Genomic DNA, 22,112 nt, shown 5'->3' on the forward strand with positions numbered 1-22,112 from the left:
CATATGGGCTGGGCTATAGAACAACCCTAATGCTACCTACTACTTTTGGCAGACATGAGCTAGCTGCAATTTTTCTGCTCTGCACTACACGGTAACATCAAAGCAGTGTTCTAGCCCAGCAGGATGAGAGGAAGGAAAAAGGGCAAAGTAAAAAATCCACTCTAACTCCCATCTGTGGCAGTTCTTCTAGTCTGGTCTATCATTTCCTTCCCACTCTGAGACCCACATCATGTCCTACCTGCCCCTAGGCTTTCCCACAATATATATTCGTCTAACACATTCAACTACATCCCTGTGGCTTCTATGATGTCACCTGTAGAAGAGACAGCCATTAGCCCAAATGCATGTGATGCCCAGTAAACAGCATCATCATCCAACCAGATGCTTAAGCCAAAAGCCTCCGAATCATCTTCTCTTTCCTTAATTCCAACATCCATTCCATCAATACATCTCCAAAATTTACCCACAATGAATTCACTTCTCTTTACTTCTACAGCTGCCACCCAAATCAAACTACCATTGTCTTTCTCCCAGGCTACTCTAACAGCCCCTTAACACATCTATGGCATTTATGCTTGCCTTTCCAGATTATTCTCCATGGAGAAACCATGAATGATGGGTAAAAAACTGCAATCTACTGCATATTACTACTCCCCACCCTAACACCAACTAAACATCTTCCAGCACTTTCTCACTAAACTGAGGATGAAACCCCAACCCATAGTTTCCAGGGCCATATACCACCTGGCTCCTGCCTACTTCTCCAAACTTATTATATTTCCCTTTTCCCCTCAGTTCCTTCACTCCAACCACACCAGCCTAATTTCTCTGCTCATACATGCTCAGTTAGTTCCCATCTCAAAGCATCACGTTCCTGACATGCCCCTCTACCCTGCACAGAATGCTCTTCTTCAGCTCCCTGCCAGGTCTCAAGAGCAGCTTCCCAATGTCATTTATTCAACCTGTTTTGCTTCCTTTCAGAACAAATTACAATCTGAGATGAGCTAAAGAAATGAAGCAATTTCACTACAGGGGATTTAGGTACTGACACTCAAAGTTAGGACCCAAGAAGAGCACTTTCTTCCTACCTGCTCCCTATCCTACAACCTACAATGAGCCTGGTGACAGGAGAGAACTGCAGACAAGGACAGCAAATACAAACATTACGATAAAAGAGCATTTGCCACAACCCCCCAAAAAAGGGGAACCTGCCAAAATGGCAAACATTTATCTAATACTTTTATGCATTAAATGTAAGGATTAAAAAACAAATGTATTTTCTATCAGGCACATCAGTATATAAAAGACTCCTATTGCTAGAACTTGAATTTGCTCTCATCTGTCTTTTGCACCAAGTGTTAATTTACATAATGTCATTTCACCTGCAGTAAGACATAGTGACTAAATATGCTTTATGTCCTAAATAAGATACCAACCAAACAGCATTCTATTAACAAACATTATGAAGTCAAATTCCATCAGAATCAGGGTAATGAGCCTTGGTCCAGGGCTGTGGTTGACGCCACAGTCTGTGGCTCATTAGAATGAAATTTAAAGGAATCAAGGCATCTTAATACCACCAATAACTGTTGGCCTGAATAAACACAAGAAATGCTATTGGGGTGCCTGGGTGGCTCAGTGGGGTTAAGCCTCTGTCTTCAGTTCAGGTCATGATCTCAGGGTCCTGGGATGGAGCCCCAAATTGGGCTCCCTGCTCAGTGGGGAGCCTGCTTTCCCCGCTCTCTCTGCCTCTCTGCCTACTTGTTATCTCTCTGTCAAATAAATAAAATCTAAAAAAGAAAAAAAAATGCTAAAACAATGTTGCTTAAGCTGTATGGTTAAAAAAGGAAAAAGAAAATTTCAAATAAAAATGAGAGCCTGAACACAGCCATTTCCCCTTTCACCCCTCTTGATACCCCACCAAAACACTAAAGAAATTTTTAAAAACAGGATTAGTTCATTAGGACAAAGAACATAAGACACATGTCTCAAAATGCTGGAAGCTGGAAAGCAGCTGGATGAACGCTAGCAGACTCAGAAAGCCCAAGAAGCCGAGCTGCAGCCGGTAAGCTATGTGATGGAGACCTCTGATCTGGAAGGAGGGCTGAAGGGAGAGAGCCCCTCCCTGCTACCCGCAAAACACTGCAGAGACTTTGTCTGTGGAGAGGGTAAAAAACAGTCTTCAGCCTTGGGGACAGCAGGTATGGTGGAGATCCGGTACTGACAAAGAGGGAAATTAGCCAAATGCTTCTACACTGAATGCCAGGACCCCCTTCCCTCTGTCCCCTGACCCTCATCCCTCAGTCAGCTCCCCGGTCAGCTCCCCGTCAGACCTACCCGCTCCGGGCAGAAATATCTGAAGATCCTTTGGGAAATCTGACCTCACTTAAAGAGAGGAAAAAAGACTCCAGATGTTGACATGTAAGGGTGGGAATGGGGCTTCACAACAAAACGCCAACACTTAACTGTCCTACCCTTTCACTCAGAGCTTCTCTTTAATCTTATACACAAAATAGATTTGTAACTACTCTGAATCATACAATCTTCACACAAAGAATGAAATTAACGCTGGGTTCCACCATGTTCTGGTGTCCTTCAGATCCCATTTAATTCGCACAGTGCAATAAAAAGGATCATTTTAGCACAGGAGGAGTTTCAGGTACTCCTAAGCATCTCTTTTAACCCATCACTATTTAAATTCATCCCCCCGCCTTTTTTTTTTACAGTATTTTCACAAACTGAGATGTATTTCACACAATATAAAATTTACCATTTTAAAGGGTACCCTATTAGTGCTTTTTAGTATCTTCACTATTTCATGGAGCAATCACCATTACTTAAATTCCAGAACACTTGCATCATCTCAAAATAAACCCTATACCTATCGGGAGTCTCCTTTCCCTCCTCCACCCAACCCCTGGTAACCAATAATCTACTTTCCGTCTTTACGGATTTACCTATTCTAGACATTCCATATAAATGGAATCTTATAATATATGGCCATCTGTATCTGACTTCTTTCACTTACCAATATATTTTCTTTTAAATTGAAGTATACCGGACATATAATATTAGTTGCAGGTATCAGCATAATAGTAACAATAACAATATATATTATATAATATTACATTATAATATATAATAATTTTTCAAGGTTCATCAACGAACATGTAAAAGTAGCAGATAATGGCTTACTCTTTTTTAGAACTGAATAGCATTTCATTGCATGGACATTAATACATTTTGTCCATTCTTCAGCTAATGGATATCTGGGTTATTTCCCCTTTTGGGCTACTATGAATAATGTTCCTATCTGCTTTTCAGTGTCCTGTTCTTAACTGTGAGTAGATCACCCCAAATCATTAGCTATCTGAAGAGTTAATGTAAAAGGTCTGTATACACTAAAATGAACAGGCAAAAAGCAACTGCGGGAACAGGAACCACGCAAAGAGAACTTTTTAACTAACTTTAAAACTATCATTAACAAATTGCAGACAATAAAGAAATGCCATGCCCATGAAAAGAACAGGATCCTATAAAATAGAAACCTTAGAGACCAAGAGTCCAATGAAACTCAAAGTATGTTCAAAAAATTCAACAGGTGAGAAAGCCTCCGATAAAGTAGAAAAAGAAAAGTGAGATGGAAAGTAGAAAAAATGAGAAAATCAAAGACATTTTAAGACATGAAAGGTGTCAAAACTTTATCATCCACACATCCTTTTCTCAGGAAGCTGGAAGGCTGTACCTTCATAAAATGATGGCATAACTAAGAAAGAGGACTAGGGGCACAAGAGAAAGAGAGCCTACACAGGAAAGAAGGAAACGCAAGGCCCGGGATGAGGGTGGGGAGTCCTCTGGGATAACCACCATAAACCAAGAATATGAAACTTACAGATTACTTCATGTACCTGACCATTAGAGATTTAAACATCCAAGAGAGTCTGAATCTAATTTAGTTTTAAGCATACAGAAAGTTAAATGAGATAATAAACCCAGAAAAAAACAAGAGTTGAGAAGAAAAGGAAAAGTAGTTATATCTGGCATAAACATGTAACATACTATATTACTTACCTGTAGAAAAGGATACCTTTTATAAAGTCAAAACAACAACAAACACTGACCTAAAAATCATAAAACAGCTCTGTAATGAGGATGAGGGGCAGGAAAGATGAGTGCAAACGCAGAGTGCAAACGTTGGAAGAAAGGGTACTTCCTATAACAACAGAAAATGCCTAAAACTGAAAAATTAAGATGTCACACGAGTGATATGTTTTAGAAATATGGAAGTAGAAAGTAGACATCAAAAGGATCCACTGAGAATAAAAAATGGTTACTGAGGGGATGAGGGATACGTGCCATTTTTTTACAAAAGTATTTGACTATTTCGAACTTTGTATATGTAAAGAGTGCCTGGGTGGCTCAGTCAGTTAAGTGTCTGCTTTCAGCTCAGGTCATGATCTCAGGGTCTGGGGATCAAGCCCAATGTCAGGCTTCCTGCTCAGTGGGAAACCTACTTCCCCCTCTCCCTCAACCACCCCTTCTACCAGCTTGTGCTCTCTCTCAAATAATACAAAATAAACTCTTGTGTATCTATAAATGGAACTTGTGCCTATTCTGTTTTGAAAAGGCTAGAGCTACAAAAAACGTCCTGAAGGGAAGAAATCTTATCAAGGAATATAGGATTAGCTCTTAATTTAGGGAAGAGTAAATAAAAAATACATCTGTCCTAAATTTCAGGGCTGTGAATGGCTTCTCAGCAAATTTTCCAGGAAGAATAAAGATTTAAAAAAAAATTAGCTTCAAAATGAATAAAATTTATTTTCCCAAGCACATTTAACTACATATACTGTTCACTAAGCTAAGAATATTTCTATGGGAAGAAAATAATTCTCCTAATACCACATCAGTATTTCACTTTGCTATTATGGAGATATTAAAGATCCTTTGTCAGTTAGTTGTTTCTAATGCTTTTGAAATACTATTAAACTAAATCTTAAAACAATGGCTAAAATTGAGGACATAAATTGATATAAAGTATATTTTAAGGATGCTCTGATTCAAGTTTTATAACAAATATTCACAATTTACTTGATGATCTTACGTAGCACACTTGCCCCTTCAAGTGATACATTTCCTTTTCCTTCAACATGCTGAGCAGGATTCCCCCCCTTAGTATCTGCCCTCAGCTTGCCTGGAATATACTTCCCATGCTGGATTCCTTCTGGTACCAGTGTAAACACTTATTTCTTATTGAACCTTTCTGTCAGAAATGCCCTATGCCCTTTGTGCTAGATACACTAGGGCCCTTCTCCTAATCTGAAATGATCACATTCAGAAGGCAGAGGCCTATAATAAAACTTGACACATGGGGCGCCTGGGTGGCTCAGTGGGTTAGGCCTCTGCCTTCGGCTCAGGTCATGATCCCAGGGTCCTGGGATCGAGCCCCGCATCGGGCTCTCTGCACAGCAGGGAGCCTGCTTCCCCCCCTCTCTCTGCCTGTTGCTCTGCCTACTTGTCATCTCTGTCAAATAAAGAAATAAAATCTTAAAAATAAATAAATAAATAAATAAATAAATAAATAAATAAAACTTGACACGTATGGGCCACCCAAATACCTTGCAGGTGAATGAGTACACAAATATTTACCTCAGTGTTCTTGCTTATGATTTTAAGTAATTCAGGTTGTTACACACATTTTTTTTTTTTAGTAATTTGAAAAAGTAAAAATGTAACTTCTCACCCAAACCTGCTTTGGTTTCAAAATGCAGTTGGATGCTTACACTTGAAAGAATCATTCACTGTTTTTCTGAGATTAAAATTTAACTGGGAATCTTGTATTTTACTTGGCAATCCTCACCAGGGGGAGTAAGAAAGACAGAAGAACCAGAATACACAATGAGACAGGGGAGGCAATTAAAGGGAGAGAGCAATTGCTAGGATGAGTGAGAAACTGGGAAGACAGATATATAAAAAGGAATTTAGGATTTACTACTTTGTGTTGTTCAACGTAATTTACCCAATGCCACCTCCTCAAGAACACTTCAGTAAAGGTTTGTTATTATTTAAAAATAAATGTAGAAGGGAAACCATCTTCTCTGAGAAGTCTTCCCTTACCTCTGTATCAAAAAACACTCCTGTGCTACCTCTGGACTTGGTTCATTAGCACTCTGAATTGTGTCTGGAGGCCCCAGAAGGGCAGAGGTTAAGAAAGTATTCCTCTGTATCACCAGCAACTAGAACAGCGTCTGGCATAAATGTCCGTTCAACATATAATCTCAAAGCTCCATCTAAATCAAAACTAAGTCAGTTATTTTAACTGTACTCTAATCACTACCAAAATAAAAAAAGCAACTTCAAAGTCTTGGCAAGTATACAATTAAAATATACTTACTGTTTCGAAAGTGTTCAGTATCATCAAAGGGAAAAAAACATTAAAATAATCGCCACAATCTTGAAATCTGATAGGCACAGGTCTTGAGATGGATTGACAAAGGCTTGCTGGGGGCCCGCACTGATCAAAGTTCACAAACATTTCGTATTTCCATTTTAAAACCTCTTTGACAAAGGTGTCAGAGATGGATTGTGATGACAAGAGAATGTTGACTGGAGTGGAAGCGGAGAAGGATTTGCTTTCACCAAACGTCAGTTTGTAACCTTGCCTGTTGGAATTATTTGGAGTCTGAGGATGAAGAACATTGCACAAACTCTTCACTTCACCCACCGGCTTTGGAGACAACACAGAGGCTGGCTGTGGGACTTTCAAAACAGCCTGTGCCCCACTTGACTTATTTTTTAAAGCTGGTGGAAGTGCAGGGGTACTTTCCAAAGACTTGGAAAGATTAGCAATTCGTGAAGTACTACTTGAGCTAAAAATCTTAGCAGTGGAAGGTCTCGAAGGCTTAGATGCAGAAAGAGGCAAACCAGGTTTACGAAATACATCTTCATCGGCCGCTTTGGCTTCACAGTGTTTTGCGCAGTATTCACCCTGGTTTTTCGGTGTTTCAACACAATCTTTGTACTTACATTTTGTGCTACTCCAAGATTCCAACTGAGGCCGACTTACAGAATCTTCTTCCACCTGTGCTGTATCTTTGCCACGAATTACTTCAATGAGTTTCTCATTTCCGTTCTCCATCTGTGAACACAAGTCCATATCTTCAGGATTATGCTGTGTCAGAAATATATTCTCATCTTCTGTATCACTGTTCGAGTCCAGCTCTCCGTCTTTCCAAGTTGCCAACTCTAAACGATGTACTGTTGGGTCACTTCCACCTAAGGGGTCGGCTGAAGCAGAGACATTTATTTCATTTGTTGGTAATCTTCCATTTAACACAACAGAAGCACACGGGCTCAAGAGGCAAGTATCGTCTGTCACTTGAGAGACATATTTTGTTTTCATGGGTTCTGGTTCTGAAAACACACGTTTTATTGATTGTTTCCCAGTGGTGTTAGCAACCACCTCAGCTCCTCCTTTGTAACTATAATCTGAACCATCTGATTCTGGTATGTCAGAATTCTGTGCTGCACACGGCCCTGCTCTTGTAGTATCTTTACTTTCATAATCCGAAAGTCCTTGTCTATTTTTTTGTGATTTGGATCTTATCTGCCTTCGCAACTGAAGATCTTGACTGGTCAGCAATTTCTTATTATTTTTGACAGAGAGAGTCTGAGGGGAAATTAACTTAGTCTTTTTCCTAGTATCAACCACTCCAACAGTTTTGCCATGGTCACGTAACTGAACTAAATACTCTAGAGATCGCTGAGACAACTCAAATGCCCTACGAGGAGCCTTCTTTAGACCAAGTTTCTCAACCTTTGAAGTTGGTTCAGGGCACTGGCGCAATTTCTTTGGTGGAACTATAGCAGGAGTTGTCCTACAACTTATGTAATTTGAACTTTTATTCTGCCCTTTCTTGGTATCTGAATGCGCTTTCTTAGGAGTTTTAGAAAGTGGGACTCTCCTAATGGGTTTGGAAGAAGTACGAAGCTTTGGAGAAGACTTCTTTAGTGCAACTGTAGTGTCTTTGTCTCTCTGAACACTTGAACTGGGACTTGTCCTTAGGTCCACACTTTTAAAGTCCTTTTCAGTCAGACTTCTCTCATTAAGAATATCAGGCTGGTCCTCATTTCTATCAGAAGGTGAAGGTCTTGGATGATCTTCAGCCATAGGTTTTTCAAATCGTTTTCGCTTACGTTTTTTTACTTCAATTTCACGAATTTCCCCAACAGAAATACTGCTCTGCGGTTCTGTGTGTTTTTCAATGCCTTCTGCTACTTTCTTAATAACCTCTTCAGATACATAATCTGTCTCATAACCCCAATCATTTGTGATATCAGCTATGTCAGCTGAAAAAGAATTTTTCTCGTTCTCTTGAACTGAATTCTTGTCTGGTTCCTGATCTTGCCAAACAGAGAACACTTCACATGGACTTTCAAACTCAAAAAACTGAGAATCCGATTCCTCAAACTGCAAAAGGGACTTTGTCTCCTCTTCCTTTATTAGCTTCTTTTCCACATTCACACTAGCTATTGAAGTATGCTGCTCCGGACATTCTTTCTTGATGCCTATTTTATCTTGCTTAATAGGTCTCTCAAAACCCAGAATTTCATCATCATCGTCATCATCATCAGAATCTGAAATAATAATAATCTGGCCCCGGCAGGCTTCCCCAGTATTATTCTGGTCAGCCAGGAAACACCTTCTGTCATCTTTCACTCTTCTTTGTAGCTGGGATGAGCTTTTTTGAGTTGAATCTGATGGGAACTTAATAACACTGGCCTGAGCTATTAAAGATAACTTGTGGAGGTCTCGGTCTACCTGAGAATCTGTTAAGGTGTCAGACTGAGGACTTAGGCCAAGAGCCTGTTCTCTCAAGTGAGAAGACAACGGACTACTGTTCTTGCTACTTTCCTTATCTCTTGATTCAAAAACAGTCACAGGATCTTTGAAGGGAGAAGTTTTTTTCACAAAAGTGTTGGTCGCTTCCGTAAATGAGACCAAATCTTTATCATCAATGTGACATTCCTGTATTTGATAGCTGTTTTCATGGGAAGAGAAAACATCTAACTCTTCACTATTCGGTGGCTTCTTTTTCAGCAATAAACTGTTTTGAGATTTTTGTTCCCCATTTTTATCAACCAGAATGCCATTAGGATCTAAAGAGAGATTGTGCATGAAGCCATCCCCTTTCTGACCTCCTGAATCTTTCCTTGAATAGAAATGGTCAATGTTAGACACAGCCAGGTTTTCCTCTAAATTACCAGTATTACTGACCAAAGTACCTTTCCTGTGTTGCTTCTTTATTACATGTGATAACTTAGCACAGATTTCATCTTTACGTGCCTTAGTTTTTGATTTTGAGGTTTCGCCAAGAGCATCATCCTTGAAAGAGTAATCCTCAGTTGATGTGGATGCCTTCTCCAGAGACTCAGTGCTAGAGCTGGTTAACAAACGTGTTGACATGATTATTCCTCTGTCACATCCCCTTTCTGGATCATTCCTTGAAGTACAATTCTCTTTCACAGACTTCTGCTTCCCTGTACTTTTTTTAACTTGATCTTGACCTTTTTCAGTGAAAAGGTTTTTACTACTCTTCTTTATGCATGACTCAGCTGGGACATGATCTTCTAGTTTCCAGTCTTTTATAAAATTTTGCTCATTATCCTCTTCTATAGTGTTACTTGCTTTGATCAATATATTCTCTTGCATCTGATAGGTCTCCGCTTTCATTGGTTCTTTAGGAAATGTTGGGCTGGAGCTTTCTAGACAGGACAGGTCTTTATTAGACTTCCTATCTATTTGTTCATTTTCTTCTTTACTGTAAGATGCAGGAGAGCTTTTACATGCAGGACTCAGATCCACAAAAGTGTTATATTGAGGTACTTTGACTTTTATGTTTTTAATAATTTGCTTTAAACAAGTTTGTAATTCATGGGTTTCCTGAGTAGTCAACTGCCAACCTAGCGATAAATTTCCACGCAGAAATAAGTTGAGCTTATCCCAGAATCGCTTACATAGAGTTTGCTGCCCAAGCTGATAACCTTCTTTAAGGAGACTTCTAATCAGCTGCACACAAGCCAGCTGTACAGAATTCGATGGCATTGAATGCAATGACAGAGATGATATCATTGCTGTTCCTTTGGAGCAATTTCCAGATGACTTCTCAGAACTCCGGGCAAATGCAGTGGTAGGAAGCTTGGCACATTTTACAACAGCTTCTACCCATTGCTGGGAACTAACCCACAGCAGATGCAGACATTTTTTATGTCTATGCAGCTCAATCACGGACACCAAAATTAGAAGAAAAAATTCAGTAACTTTGTCACACACAGCATCTGTTTGGTTGAGGACATCTTTGACTTCGGAGTGCAGATGATGAATGACCTCCACTATATACGCCACACCCAAATCCTTAAGATCCATGAGGGACTGAACAAAAGGGATGAACCACAGAAATGTGCTGTTATGAACACGCATGTCTTGACCAATATCGGACTGAAGCACACTGGCTAATGTTTCCATCTCTTCATACATGTTAGGACAATAATCTGGGCAAATGGCTGATCTCCACCCCGAATCCTAAAATGAAAGAAATACAGACGTTAGACAAGCAAACAATTCATGACAGATTTAATACACAGCTATAAACAAGAATATATATCGCCTAGTTTTCCCATTTTGGTTCACATATATACACATGCCCCCCCAAAATGGAAAACACAGTTCCATGTTGAGGTCAAGGGTTCATGAGTACCCCTCCATGCACTCTGGTCTTCTCTCCATTAGCAGGTTTTGATTCCAGTCACGTCACTTACCTCCCTCATCCTGTAACCTTTCCACCCTTCCTAACTGCCCTTCATTTTTCAAAGTATCACCCTGTAGCGAGAGTCCATTTTTCCCCATGTACATCTGTTCAGTCAGAAACCCCTTATGCAGCAGTGGATTCCGAACAGCTATGTATCGTAAGATCAGTAATTCAACTAATTATGTACATCGCCTACACAATACAAAGGTAATACAGGATCATGTGAATTCTCAAAATGCTTTGTACCTTTTTGGTCTTTTCGGGATTATAATTGTATACAATCTGGCTGCAAGTCACCATATCACCCAAATATGACTCCGGTTCTAACTTGGTCCTTAAAGAGTAAGAATATATAGAAATTACTGAAATGAAGAAAAACAAAAAGGAGAAAACCCTATTGCAAGTCAGTTACAACAGACTTCCTCATTGAGATTATATGACTGAACAAACCTCACGGAGCTGCTCCGTATATTCTGGATCTCTTTATTGTAGCTCACATTGTTGATAATGGTCTGAAATGCCTCAATAGGATCGATACGCTGACCCCAAACCTTGGATCCGAGGCGATCCAGAATCACCATGAAACAGTGTAATGCTGGCCAGAAAGGATCCACACTATCATCTGAAACACAACAGAGTGACCGCTGGATTACAAAACCGTCAGAAAAAGATGAGGGCGAAGCATTCTCTATCCGGGCAGCAACAAAACTGAGAGCAAAGCAGCAAATTTAAAACGAAGTGCTGCTAACCACAGGGTTTCAGAAGCCTGGTAAACTTTCAAGTTCATTGTGCATTATTTTCAAGCTATATATACACCACTAAGAAATTTTTAAATGGGGAACAAACTGAGATAGTCGAGGTAGACTCCCCTCTCTCACCCCGTCTGCATACCGGAAGCAATTCTTCCTACCGAACAACGCATGATACAAGAAATCCTGGTTTAGCGTGATCGGAATTGTGTGTGCCATCAGACTGCAGTAAAGGACTGAATCCCTTAGCTAATATTAGGCTAAGCAGATACACACCCCTTCATTCATCCATATCTCAATGTGGCTTTGTAACCTACATTTCATCCAAATGGCAGGAATTCCCATTACTAAGAAGCTCTTGCCTCCAGTCCTCTCCCTCTTCTCTACCAGATACGCAGTGGCAAAAGACCGCCCCACTCAAAGGCCTTCAACTGCTCCTTAATGTCTTCCAAGAAGTCAAAGCCCTCTGTCATGCCCTTACTTTTAAGATCCTACTCTACTATTTCTTTCAGCTTCATTTTTCACACTTCCATAATCATACCTTATCTACAGCAAAAACCGCTGGCTTTTTCCCAAGAACCAGAATGCCTTCACTATTAGCACCACCCATCAGAATCGTCCTTCCTCAAGCCCAGCTCAGATGCTCCTACTACACCAAACGTTCCCTGGTCCCTTACTCTTCTCTAGCATTCTTCTGACACAGGTGCTCCCTCTCTATCTCACTGATAGCTTATCTGGTCACCTAGAACTTCCTGCTTTATTTCCCTCAGGACTCTTAAACTCTACTTGCTTCCTTTCCTGCGATGACACAATGTCTCATGTCCAGTAAGCTCTCAAGTAAGGAACAAAGTCATCAGTTGAAGACCATTATGAAAGGCTTCTTAAAGAGAGGACTCCCATTCTCAAGGTGGTTAGGGGAGCCGGATTAACAGAGAAGACAGAATTGTATGGGAAAGGCACAAAGGAATGAACTACAAATGTAGTAAATACTGGTAAATGTATTAGTAGTAACTTTAAGAATAATGTAGCAAGAAAAGGTATGTGATCACAAAAGTAACACAGGGGAAGGGGGCACTGGGTGTCAGGTGGTGGAAGCCATGGTGGAGGGAGCTCCAGGATGAGGAGCAGGAGTGCCATGAGATGCGCCAGCCCCCAAAGGCAGGGCGGAGGACACAGCTTCTTACCACAGCTGCTCAGACGCATTACTGGAAGCTCAGCAGATGTGGGCGCCCCAGCCAGCAGCAGAGAGGGGTGCAGGGGAGCCACAGAGACGCCCCTTCTGATGCCCCCAAGGAACAAGCCGACCCCTTCCAGGCTCCAGGAACACCACAAAGCAATATGAAACCTGTTCATAAGAGGAGTCAGGGTGCTCGTTTCGGCAGCACACATAGTAAGAGGAGTCAGGAATGCGTTTCAGCTGCTCAACTAACCACACACCCTCCAATGATGCCTCTGAATGGTCCCGAGCGCTTGTGGCCAGGCAGAGTCAGGCAGGAGCCAGAGTCAGCCTGGGAGTGACAGAACTGAGGCCATCACTGGTCTGACGGTGTACCAGGACAGTATGCTGTATAAGGTGGCTGTGCTACCTGCTACCTTCTCCCCACCTGGTCTTCCATCTGTGGTGAACATGAGCTCCTTCCCCACCCCCCCCAAAGAGTAACATTTACATATCTCTTTTAGAATCTTGTACAAATGAGTTTATATCCACACGGGAATTGCCTAAAGAGAAGTGAATGTGGGGGGAAAATGATATTCATTATACTTTCATAGGATCCGACACGCTTGATATTTACTACTTCATCAAGATTAGAAACATTCAGGGACACCTGGGTGGCTCAGTGGGTTAAAGCCTCTGCCTTTGGCTGAGGTCATGATCCCAGGGTCCTGGGATCGAGCCCTGCATCGGGCTCTCTGCTCAGCAGGAAGCCTGCTTCCTCCTCTCTCTCTCTGCCTGCCTCTCTGCCTACTTGTGATCTCTATCTAATAAATAAATAAAATCTTAAAAAAAAAAAAAAGATTAGAAACATTCAGTACAGATCTTTCCTCATCAGCTTGACACAACCATGAGCACAAGAAAGTGAGGGTATAATAATAAATATTACTACAAGTTTTACACTCTGTTTTCTAGACTATCTGAACAGCACTGTCCAAGAGTGCTTTCTGTGCTGATGGAAATGTCCCTGACCCACACTGGGCAATATAGTAGAATATAGTAGCTACCGGGTATATGCGGCTGAGCACTGGAAACACACCTTGTGGGACTGCAAAACTGAATTCTTTATTTAACTGTAATTAGTTTAAGTGGAAGCCTAGAGAACCAAAGTGAAAGGAAGAACCAGGAAAAAGGAAGACCCTGAGAAAGGGAAGGCTTTCTCCACGATTTTAACTACCACGTCATTAGAAATGTATCTGCTAGGGGCGCCTGGGTGGCTCAGTGGGTTAAAGCCTCTGCCTTTGGCTGAGGTCATGATCCCAGGGTCCTGGGATCGAGCCCTGCATCGGGCTCTCTGCTCAGCAGGGAGCCTGCTTCTCCCTCCCTCTCTGTCTGCCTCTCTATTTGTGATCTCTGTCAAATAAATAAAATCTTTTTTTTTAAATAAATAAAATCTTAAAAAATATATACATCTATATATAGATGTGTGTGTGTATATATATAGATATACACATATATATGAGGTTTGATATATGTATCTATATATATCTATATCTGCATATATATATCTGCTAGTCTTGATTCTACCACTAACTGGGCATTTCAACATGAAACAGTAAGTTAACTTTCGTGGGCTTCAGTCTCCAATTTTATGAAGGTTAAGGTACTGAAATTTAAACTCTAAAGGCCCCTTCCAATTGAAAAATCTGAATCTGTGAGTTAACCAGACAAACGTTCACTCTTCTTTTGTCCACACCATACACCCAAATTCTTGCAATGACACTAACATTTTACATCACAGTATTCGAAAGCATTTCGCAAATAAAGGTTATTACCATCTGATTGCCTCTCCATGGTGTGAAGTATTGACTGCATGAAATCATTCTGTTTGTCTGAGCCCAGCAACAGTGAGTCCATGGCCTGCTCCTCCAGAATGGTCAGCAACATGCATATACCTGTAAGATCATTGGCAGTTTTCTTGACTTGATTAAAAAATACAGCGCTCATGCCTTCTCTGGCTCAGTTGGCAAAAGAGTAACAAGGTGGTAAAATGAAGCAAACCAGTATCCAGTTCCTCAAACACTTAAGTCTGAGATAGTCATACCCAACTGCTCCCAAGTTAACAGAACTTTAGACTGACTTGAAAGTAAAAGGAGGAAATGGTACAAACTTGGTTAAAAAACAATTTCTAAGATGACTACCACACAATTTTTATTTCCTCAAATCTAAGGTGCCTTCAATTTTAAGATCACCTGAGTACTCATCCTACCAAATATGACGTATGACTGTAAGACTCAGAGTAAGTAAGTAGGGTAGAACTATTCTGGGTCAGTGTAAAACCGAAAACCAAAGCTATTATCCCTTTCAACCAGGAAATATTTTACAGATGGGAAAATCCCTCTTAAAATATATCAAACCTCATTAAAATCAACTGCTATACTAATGTTTTGTTATACGCAGTATTGCTTTAAATAAGAGATTTGCCGTACTTGAACATCTACCTCTTACAAAGATGGTTTCTACGATAAATAGTGTTTAAGAACAGGATGTGTAATGACTCAGTTAATTTTAACAACAGAACAAAAATTGGGAACCATGAAATCCTTGATCAGATCACAAGAAATCACTTCCTTTGTAGGATACTCATTAAGAATTATAGAAAAACAGCGTTATATTTGTGTAAAACAATACTTACCTAACCAATAGTTTTTGTAGTTGGTGGTATCATACATGTGTGAGGGCAGAAGAATCAGTTTACCCTTCTCGAGGATAGAAGAAGTATAAATGTCTGGACTTTCCAAAAGCCCCAACTCAATGACTTTAAAAAGGCAAGTCAAAACCTCCTGCAAGTCATAATAATCATCTCTGTCCACTTTTCCCAAATTTCTTGCGGTCAGGATAGCCCAACGCCGAACCTAAGGGCATAACATGTTCACTACTTCATTCAACAGATTAATTGTCTACATGCAGCAAGAACCTAATTAAGAAAATAGGATTCTCTATAGATTTTTAAAGACCTGAGATATTAATACATGCAATGCTTGGACCTTATTTTATCCTGATTTGAACAAACTAACCCTAAAAAAGCATTTCTGAGATAATCATTTTGATTAATTTAAACAACGATCAGAAATATAGAAGGGTGCCTGGGTGGCTCAGTCAGTTTTAAGAGATCAAGCCCCGTATCGGGCTCCCTGCAGGGAGCCCACTTCTCCATCGCCCTCTGCAGCTCCCCCTGCTTGTGCGCTCTCTCTCAAATAAGACATAAAAATTTTTCATTAAAAAAAATACATATATTAAGGAATTATTTTAGGTGTGGTGATTTTTTTAAAAAGTCCTTGTCTTTAAAGAGAGACTGAAGTATTTTATGGATGAAATGCATTTCTGTGATCTCCAGTATCTAAGAAACAGAAATTATAAAGTGAAGAAACTGGACAACACCGTGACTAGCTGATCAAAACTACCATAACCACGAAGGGCAAATGTTATGGCTTGCATCTGCACAGGACACTCTGAGAAGGACATCACGTCACTTTTATGGAGCACCCCAGCTGGGAATACACAGCCTGACTCGAACAATAAGCAAACAGCAGACAGACCCAAAATGAAGAGCATTCTATTTTTTGAAAAGGGGCGGAGGCAGGGATGACGGCACACTTCAGAAATGTCATGAAAGACAAAGGCTGGGGGAACAGCAATCCAGATGAAGAGATTCAAGGAACGTAACTTAGCGTAAGAGCTGATCCTGGCCCGGATACTGGGGCACAGCACAGACACGCTATGGACAACACTGGAATGCATGGTACGACAGGAAGACGGACGTGACGGGGTCACTGCAAGATTCACAGAAGCCTGTAACACTGTCCTTACAGAAAGAGAAGAGCCTCTTCTTAGGAAACATGCATGATGGATTTAACCGCAAAGCACAGAGGGATGCAACCAACTTTCAAATGGTTCAGGAAAAAAGGCTGTGTCACTTGAAAGCAAATGACAGAGCAAATGGAGACACTTAACAATTCATGAATATGGCTTAAGGTGATACAGGTATCTCCTACTATTTTTATTCTTGAGATTCTTCTTAAGGTGGGACTTTCCAAACAGTTAAAAAACCAAACCAAACCTAGGGGCTCTGTGCGTACCTATACACCCTGGTCATCACACACTAGTCAGACGACTGTGGACAAGTCTGACTCCGTTTCCTCGTCTAAGAAACGTGGGCTGTAAGGTTTTAACGAGTTAACATCTGGAAACCATGCAACACTGCACCCTAAACACAGCAGACCTGAACATTTATGGTCACAAAGTGCCTTTATCCGAGAAAGCAGTGTGTCATGTAACACTAGGGACTGTCCGAACGATGCGAAAAGGCACAAGCCGACTTTGCACAGAGACTGCAGGCAGTAAAGGACCCCAGCTGTTTGAAAGGTCTTGTTTCACCTTCTCTCTTGGGCACCTTTCTAGACAGACAGCTACCACTCTTCAGCACGAGGAAGATACCGTCCCACTGTTCTGGTTTTATTCCTGTCACCAAGCAACTAACTGCAGCTCTCCCACAGGGAGTCTTTTCTCCGGCTCCTTTAAAACCTTTGTCCAAGGCGCCTGGGTGGCTCAGTGGGTTAAAGCCTCTGCCTTCGGCTCAGGTCATGATCCCAGGATCCTGGGATCGAATCCCACATCGGGCTCTCTGCTCTGCGGGGAGCCTGCTTCCTCCTCTCTCTCTGCCTGCCTCTCTGCCTACTTGGGATCTCTGTCAAATGAATAAATAAAATCTTCTAAAAAAATAAATAAATAAAAATAAAACCTCTGTCTGGAGTGTCCTGTGGTATTATTACAGTGTGCGTTGGTGTGGCTTTTTCTTTCATTTTTCCACCTCAGAATCTGAAGAATGCTTCTGTGTTTTTCATGGACTCTAAGAAGCAACACACCATCATCTCTTCGTTCTGATTCCTTCCTTCGCCAACACAGGGCAAACGGAGATTACATCTTCCCACTATACCCGCCTCCAGCTTCCCCTCTCCATCCCTTTGTCTTTCTAAGCAGCCTGCTTGTCTTCTAAATTCATTAACTCCTCAGCCACACCTAACTAGCCATTCGATCCATCTAAAATGTTTAATTTTGTGTGTTTCATTTCTACATATTTTAATCGAATCTTTAAAAACTATTCCCGGTCTTTGGACCGTGAGTTTTCAAGCCTCTTTTATTGAAGCACTTTATATTCTGTGTCTGATCATTCTAGTAAAGAGTTCTTTGGGTCCGCTTTCTTGTTTTTATTTCTACTCATACATAGTGGTTTTGCTGTTTTAAAACTTTGCCATCTTCAGTTGGAATGTGTCTGTGGGAATCTGGCAAGGACTCAGTTGATGATGTGTCCCTCTGGTAACATCTGCAATGGTTTCTGCAAGCGTTGAGCAAGCAGGCAAACAGGAACTTCTCTTATGAAGAGAGGGCTTTGGTTACAGTTTTCAGGGAAACCTTTTTTCCTCACCCAGACTTCAGAAACAGACACATTTCTGTCACCTGTGGATTATTTTCTACTACCTTTTTGACTTGAGAGATGGCCCATCAAAAGTCTGTTTTATAGTAGAGCCTCTAACTCCCTATCCCAATGCCTTAATATACATCTGTTAAACCCAAATTTCGTCTAAATTTGAACATTCCTTTGAACACCTTTTTTGGATGAGGGTTAGGGAGTAAGACCTCAGAATTAAGACTATAACCTTTTATTCACAACAAACTTTCATCTTTGGTCCATGCATAACCCATTTTTAATTATTATTATTAATGCAACATGTATCCATAAACTCCTCATCCAACACAGAAACTAAGGTCCCTTCACTCTAACACGCATCTAACTATATGGGGCCCTCCACGCCCCCTATTCTTCCTGCCCCTTCCAACCTGAGATCACCATCATCTCCAATACCACATTCTTCATCCCCTTGCTTACTTTTTAATACAGTTATGGTACCTACCTGTAAACATCTGTTTTGTTTTTAACTTTTTTTAAAAAAGGGTTTCTTCCAGAGCACCTGGGTGGCTCAGTGGGTTAAGCCTCTGCCTTTGGTTCAGGTCATGGTCCAGGGTCCTGGGATCTGGCCCCGCATCTGGCTCTCTGCTCAGCGGGGAGCCTGCTTCTCCTCCCCACCTCCCCACCTACCTCTCTGCCTACTTGGGATCTCTGTCAAATAAACAAGTAAAATCTTTTTTAATAAATAAATAAATAAAAAGGGTTTTCTCCTATACATCATCTTTGGAAACTTTATTCCACTTAAAATGTTCTATTACCAGAATTCATCCATTTTGTTTTGAGTCGACTGTCTGAATTGCTGCATGATATTCCTATGTGAAGACCCTTCACAATTTATTCACCGAAGGTTGCTTGCAGGTTTTGGTGAACTCTGAGGAGTGTGCTATGGAATTTCTTCCGCGTGCCGCCTGTTACAAATGTTCAAGAGTCTGTCTCTCACATATACACTCAGGTAGGAAACTGCCGGATCACAGGACAAAGGAATGTGCAAATGCAGATGAAGCCAAACTAATCTCCGAGGTGTTGCCCCAATTTGCACCTTCACCAGCAACAAGGTCCTGCAGATCCACATCCTAATACCCGCAGCCCCAGACTAGTGCGCGCTGCAGAACTCTCACTGCGGTCTTACTACTTCCTTGTCGTTAATGTCAAACTGTCCTTCATAGGTCTATTAGCCACAGAAATTCCTCTTCTGGGAAATGCCTGTTCAGGTCTTCTTCCATTTTTCTTCTGGGGTTTTGTTAGTGTTGCCTATAGTTTCTCCCAACTTGTAACTTGTCTTTTCACTTCAAGATGTCTTTGGATAAACAAAAGTTCATTTTGATATAGTCACGTTTATCAGCCTTTCTTTGTAACCAAAGCCCAATGCTTTCTTTTTACGAAAGCTTTCCTTTCCAGAAAAAAAAAAAAAGGCAAGCTTTCCTTTCCTTAAAATCTCAGTTATACCTTTATTTTCTGCCAAGAGTTTGGCCATTTTATTTTTGACATCTAATCTAGAGTTTTTAAATACCTGATGTTTTAAGGATAGGATTTAAAAATGTGATTTTCTCCATAGAGATACCTTTGTATCATTTCCATTTCAGTCCTTCTTTGCCCCATTGATCTGACACATCATCTCTAACAAATACCAAAGATTTAAATATGAATGACTCTGTCTGAGTCTCCATTCTATTCCACCGGCCAAAGTGTCTGTCTGCACATCAATATCACATTGTCTTAACTATCAGAGCTTTGTAGTAGGTCTCCCTCATTCTCAGAAATGTCCTGGCAACTCTGGATCCTTCCTCTTCCATATATGTATTTTAGAAACATCTTAACATGTTACATTAAAAACCCTGCTGGAATTTATTTAAAAACACTCTGAATCTATAGATCAATCTGGAGCAAAAAAAAAGATCTAAGTTGTCTTATTTACAAACACGGGGTCTTTCTTTACTTATTTAAGTTCTTTCATGTGTTAATTCAATTTTTTTAAAAAGATTTTATTTATTTATTTGACAGAGATCACAAGTAGGCAGAGAGGCAGGCAGAGAGAAAGGGGGAAGCAGGCTCCCCGCTGAGCAGAGAGCCCAATGCAGGGCTCGATCCCAGGACCCTGGGATCATGACCTGAGCGGAAGGCAGAGGCTTAACCCACTGAGCCACCCAGGCGTCCCTCGCACCCTATGTTTTAAGTGTTTGTCTTAGGAGCTACGTGGACTTTGTTATCCAATCTTTGTCTTTTAACTGACAAATTCAGCCCACTTATATTAAATACTGATATTTTTAAACCTGTTTGTATGTATGAACTTTTTCTATTTCTTTTAAAGCATTTTCTATATAAATTCATTATTTAAGATAATTCACTACCTAGCTCTGCCCTTAACCAGATGAGAACCTAGCATGCACACTCTCACCTCTTTTGTCTCCTTGCCTGCCAACCTCATCACACTGATACCACCTAGTCCAAGTTTTCACTTTCCTTGAACTTAGTTTTTCTTTAAATAATAACCTTTATCACAGTATTCAATCAACTTCATATATTCCTGACAAAATCTTCTGAGTTCTTCTTTGTTAAGGATTTCATTCGACAGTCTCACACCAGCAGCGCAAGACTCTCAACCACTGGTCACTTAAGGGACATTGCAGACTCGGTCACAAAGCCTTTGAGGGCTTCGCCCAGGTCCTGGGGGCTTGGCTGGACCTGCTTCCTCTACTGCTATGCAGGTGTAAGAAAGACCAGGCCCAGTGGGCACCTTACTATACTTTCTGTCCATTTTCTTTCACATGCAGGGGAGTCTCAGCTTTCTGTTGAGCACAGGCCTTGATGCCGGTCCTCTGCCTCGCCTGGAGTACACTTGAATTCCTATTATCCTGACAAACTACCTCCAGCTACCTAAAGCCACCCAGGCCTCCAGGTTTCCACCATCTATCGCTCAGTGTTTCTGCTCCATTGCTGCTCCACAGAAACATTTACCTTTTGAGGGGGGTGATTATACATTTTTAACAGTTTAATATTTCAAACAAAATATATACGCAAACCCTCTATTACAGCTGTTTGTATGCGCAAAAGCACGTCGTCTCACTGCCAGCAGTTGTACGCACCATTTCGTTGGGATGGACCAGAAACAAATAGATGCCTGGATGCTTGTCAAAAACCTGAAAGGAGCAATTAGCTTGTTCCATCCGACAAAGTGCTTCAACACATAATTCATCTAAACAGAAGAAGGAACACAGTAAATATAAAGACCTAGATCTTAGCTTATCAACAGTTCCTAAATCTGGCTCTTTTGCTTGTTCTCTGAGTAAATAAAGTTGTTCCTTTTTTTTTTTTTTTAAAATGAGGCATTAAAAATGCTGATCACGTAACAGTATTTACCGATCTAAAAGCCTAACCCAATGTGACTGATCATCATGTGTTCCTATAAGCTACCCTGACTTTACTGATACACACTTCTTTTCTTACACCTGGCGTAATTATATCCACAGGGCATCTTCTTAGAAGTATGGATATAAGTCCAGTTCCGTTAGGATTCTACATTTTGATCCACATGGACTTTGTTTAGCACTAGTGATAAAGTGAGCTTTCCCCCCAAATGACAATTTTGTCCTACTCTGATTTATTGAATAATCCACTTTCTTCACTAGTTTGAAAAGTTACCATCATCAAACAAGCTTCCCAAACATGACTGGTTCATTTCCAGACTCGATGCTGTTCCGCAAGTCGAGCCATGCTTGCACTGTTCTGACTCCTGCTGCTTTACGGAAATCTCTACAGTACCCTTTCAGAAGTGTCCTCAATAGACTCCTACTGATCTACGCCACCTAATGAATCAACTCTACTTTCTCACACTTCAAAGAATATTGTTAGTGATGGAGACTAGCTTTGGGAAACAGTGA

The 22,112-nt window shown here is 40.8% G+C and overlaps 1 protein-coding gene across 4 annotated transcripts in view; it reads right to left on the reverse strand.

Annotated features, from left to right (window-relative positions):
- Nucleotides 1-22,112, reverse strand: part of SETX (senataxin) — an 81,211-nt gene that overhangs the window by 50,383 nt on the left and 8,716 nt on the right. For all 4 annotated transcript variants that reach the window (XM_032866135.1, XM_032866136.1, XM_032866134.1 and 1 more), the window contains 6 exons: nt 21,318-21,427; nt 15,403-15,622; nt 14,543-14,662; nt 11,256-11,427; nt 11,052-11,139; nt 6,392-10,579 (listed from right to left, as the gene is read on the reverse strand). In XM_032866135.1, coding sequence (XP_032722026.1) covers nt 6,392-10,579; nt 11,052-11,139; nt 11,256-11,427; nt 14,543-14,662; nt 15,403-15,622; nt 21,318-21,427 — 4,898 coding nt within the window. The remainder of the gene's footprint in view (nt 1-6,391; nt 10,580-11,051; nt 11,140-11,255; nt 11,428-14,542; nt 14,663-15,402; nt 15,623-21,317; nt 21,428-22,112) is intronic.

Source organism: Lontra canadensis, unplaced genomic scaffold (genome assembly GCF_010015895.1).
Source record: "Lontra canadensis isolate GAN:19392208 unplaced genomic scaffold, GSC_riverotter_1.0 scaffold30, whole genome shotgun sequence".
Taxonomy (NCBI): domain Eukaryota; kingdom Metazoa; phylum Chordata; class Mammalia; order Carnivora; family Mustelidae; genus Lontra; species Lontra canadensis.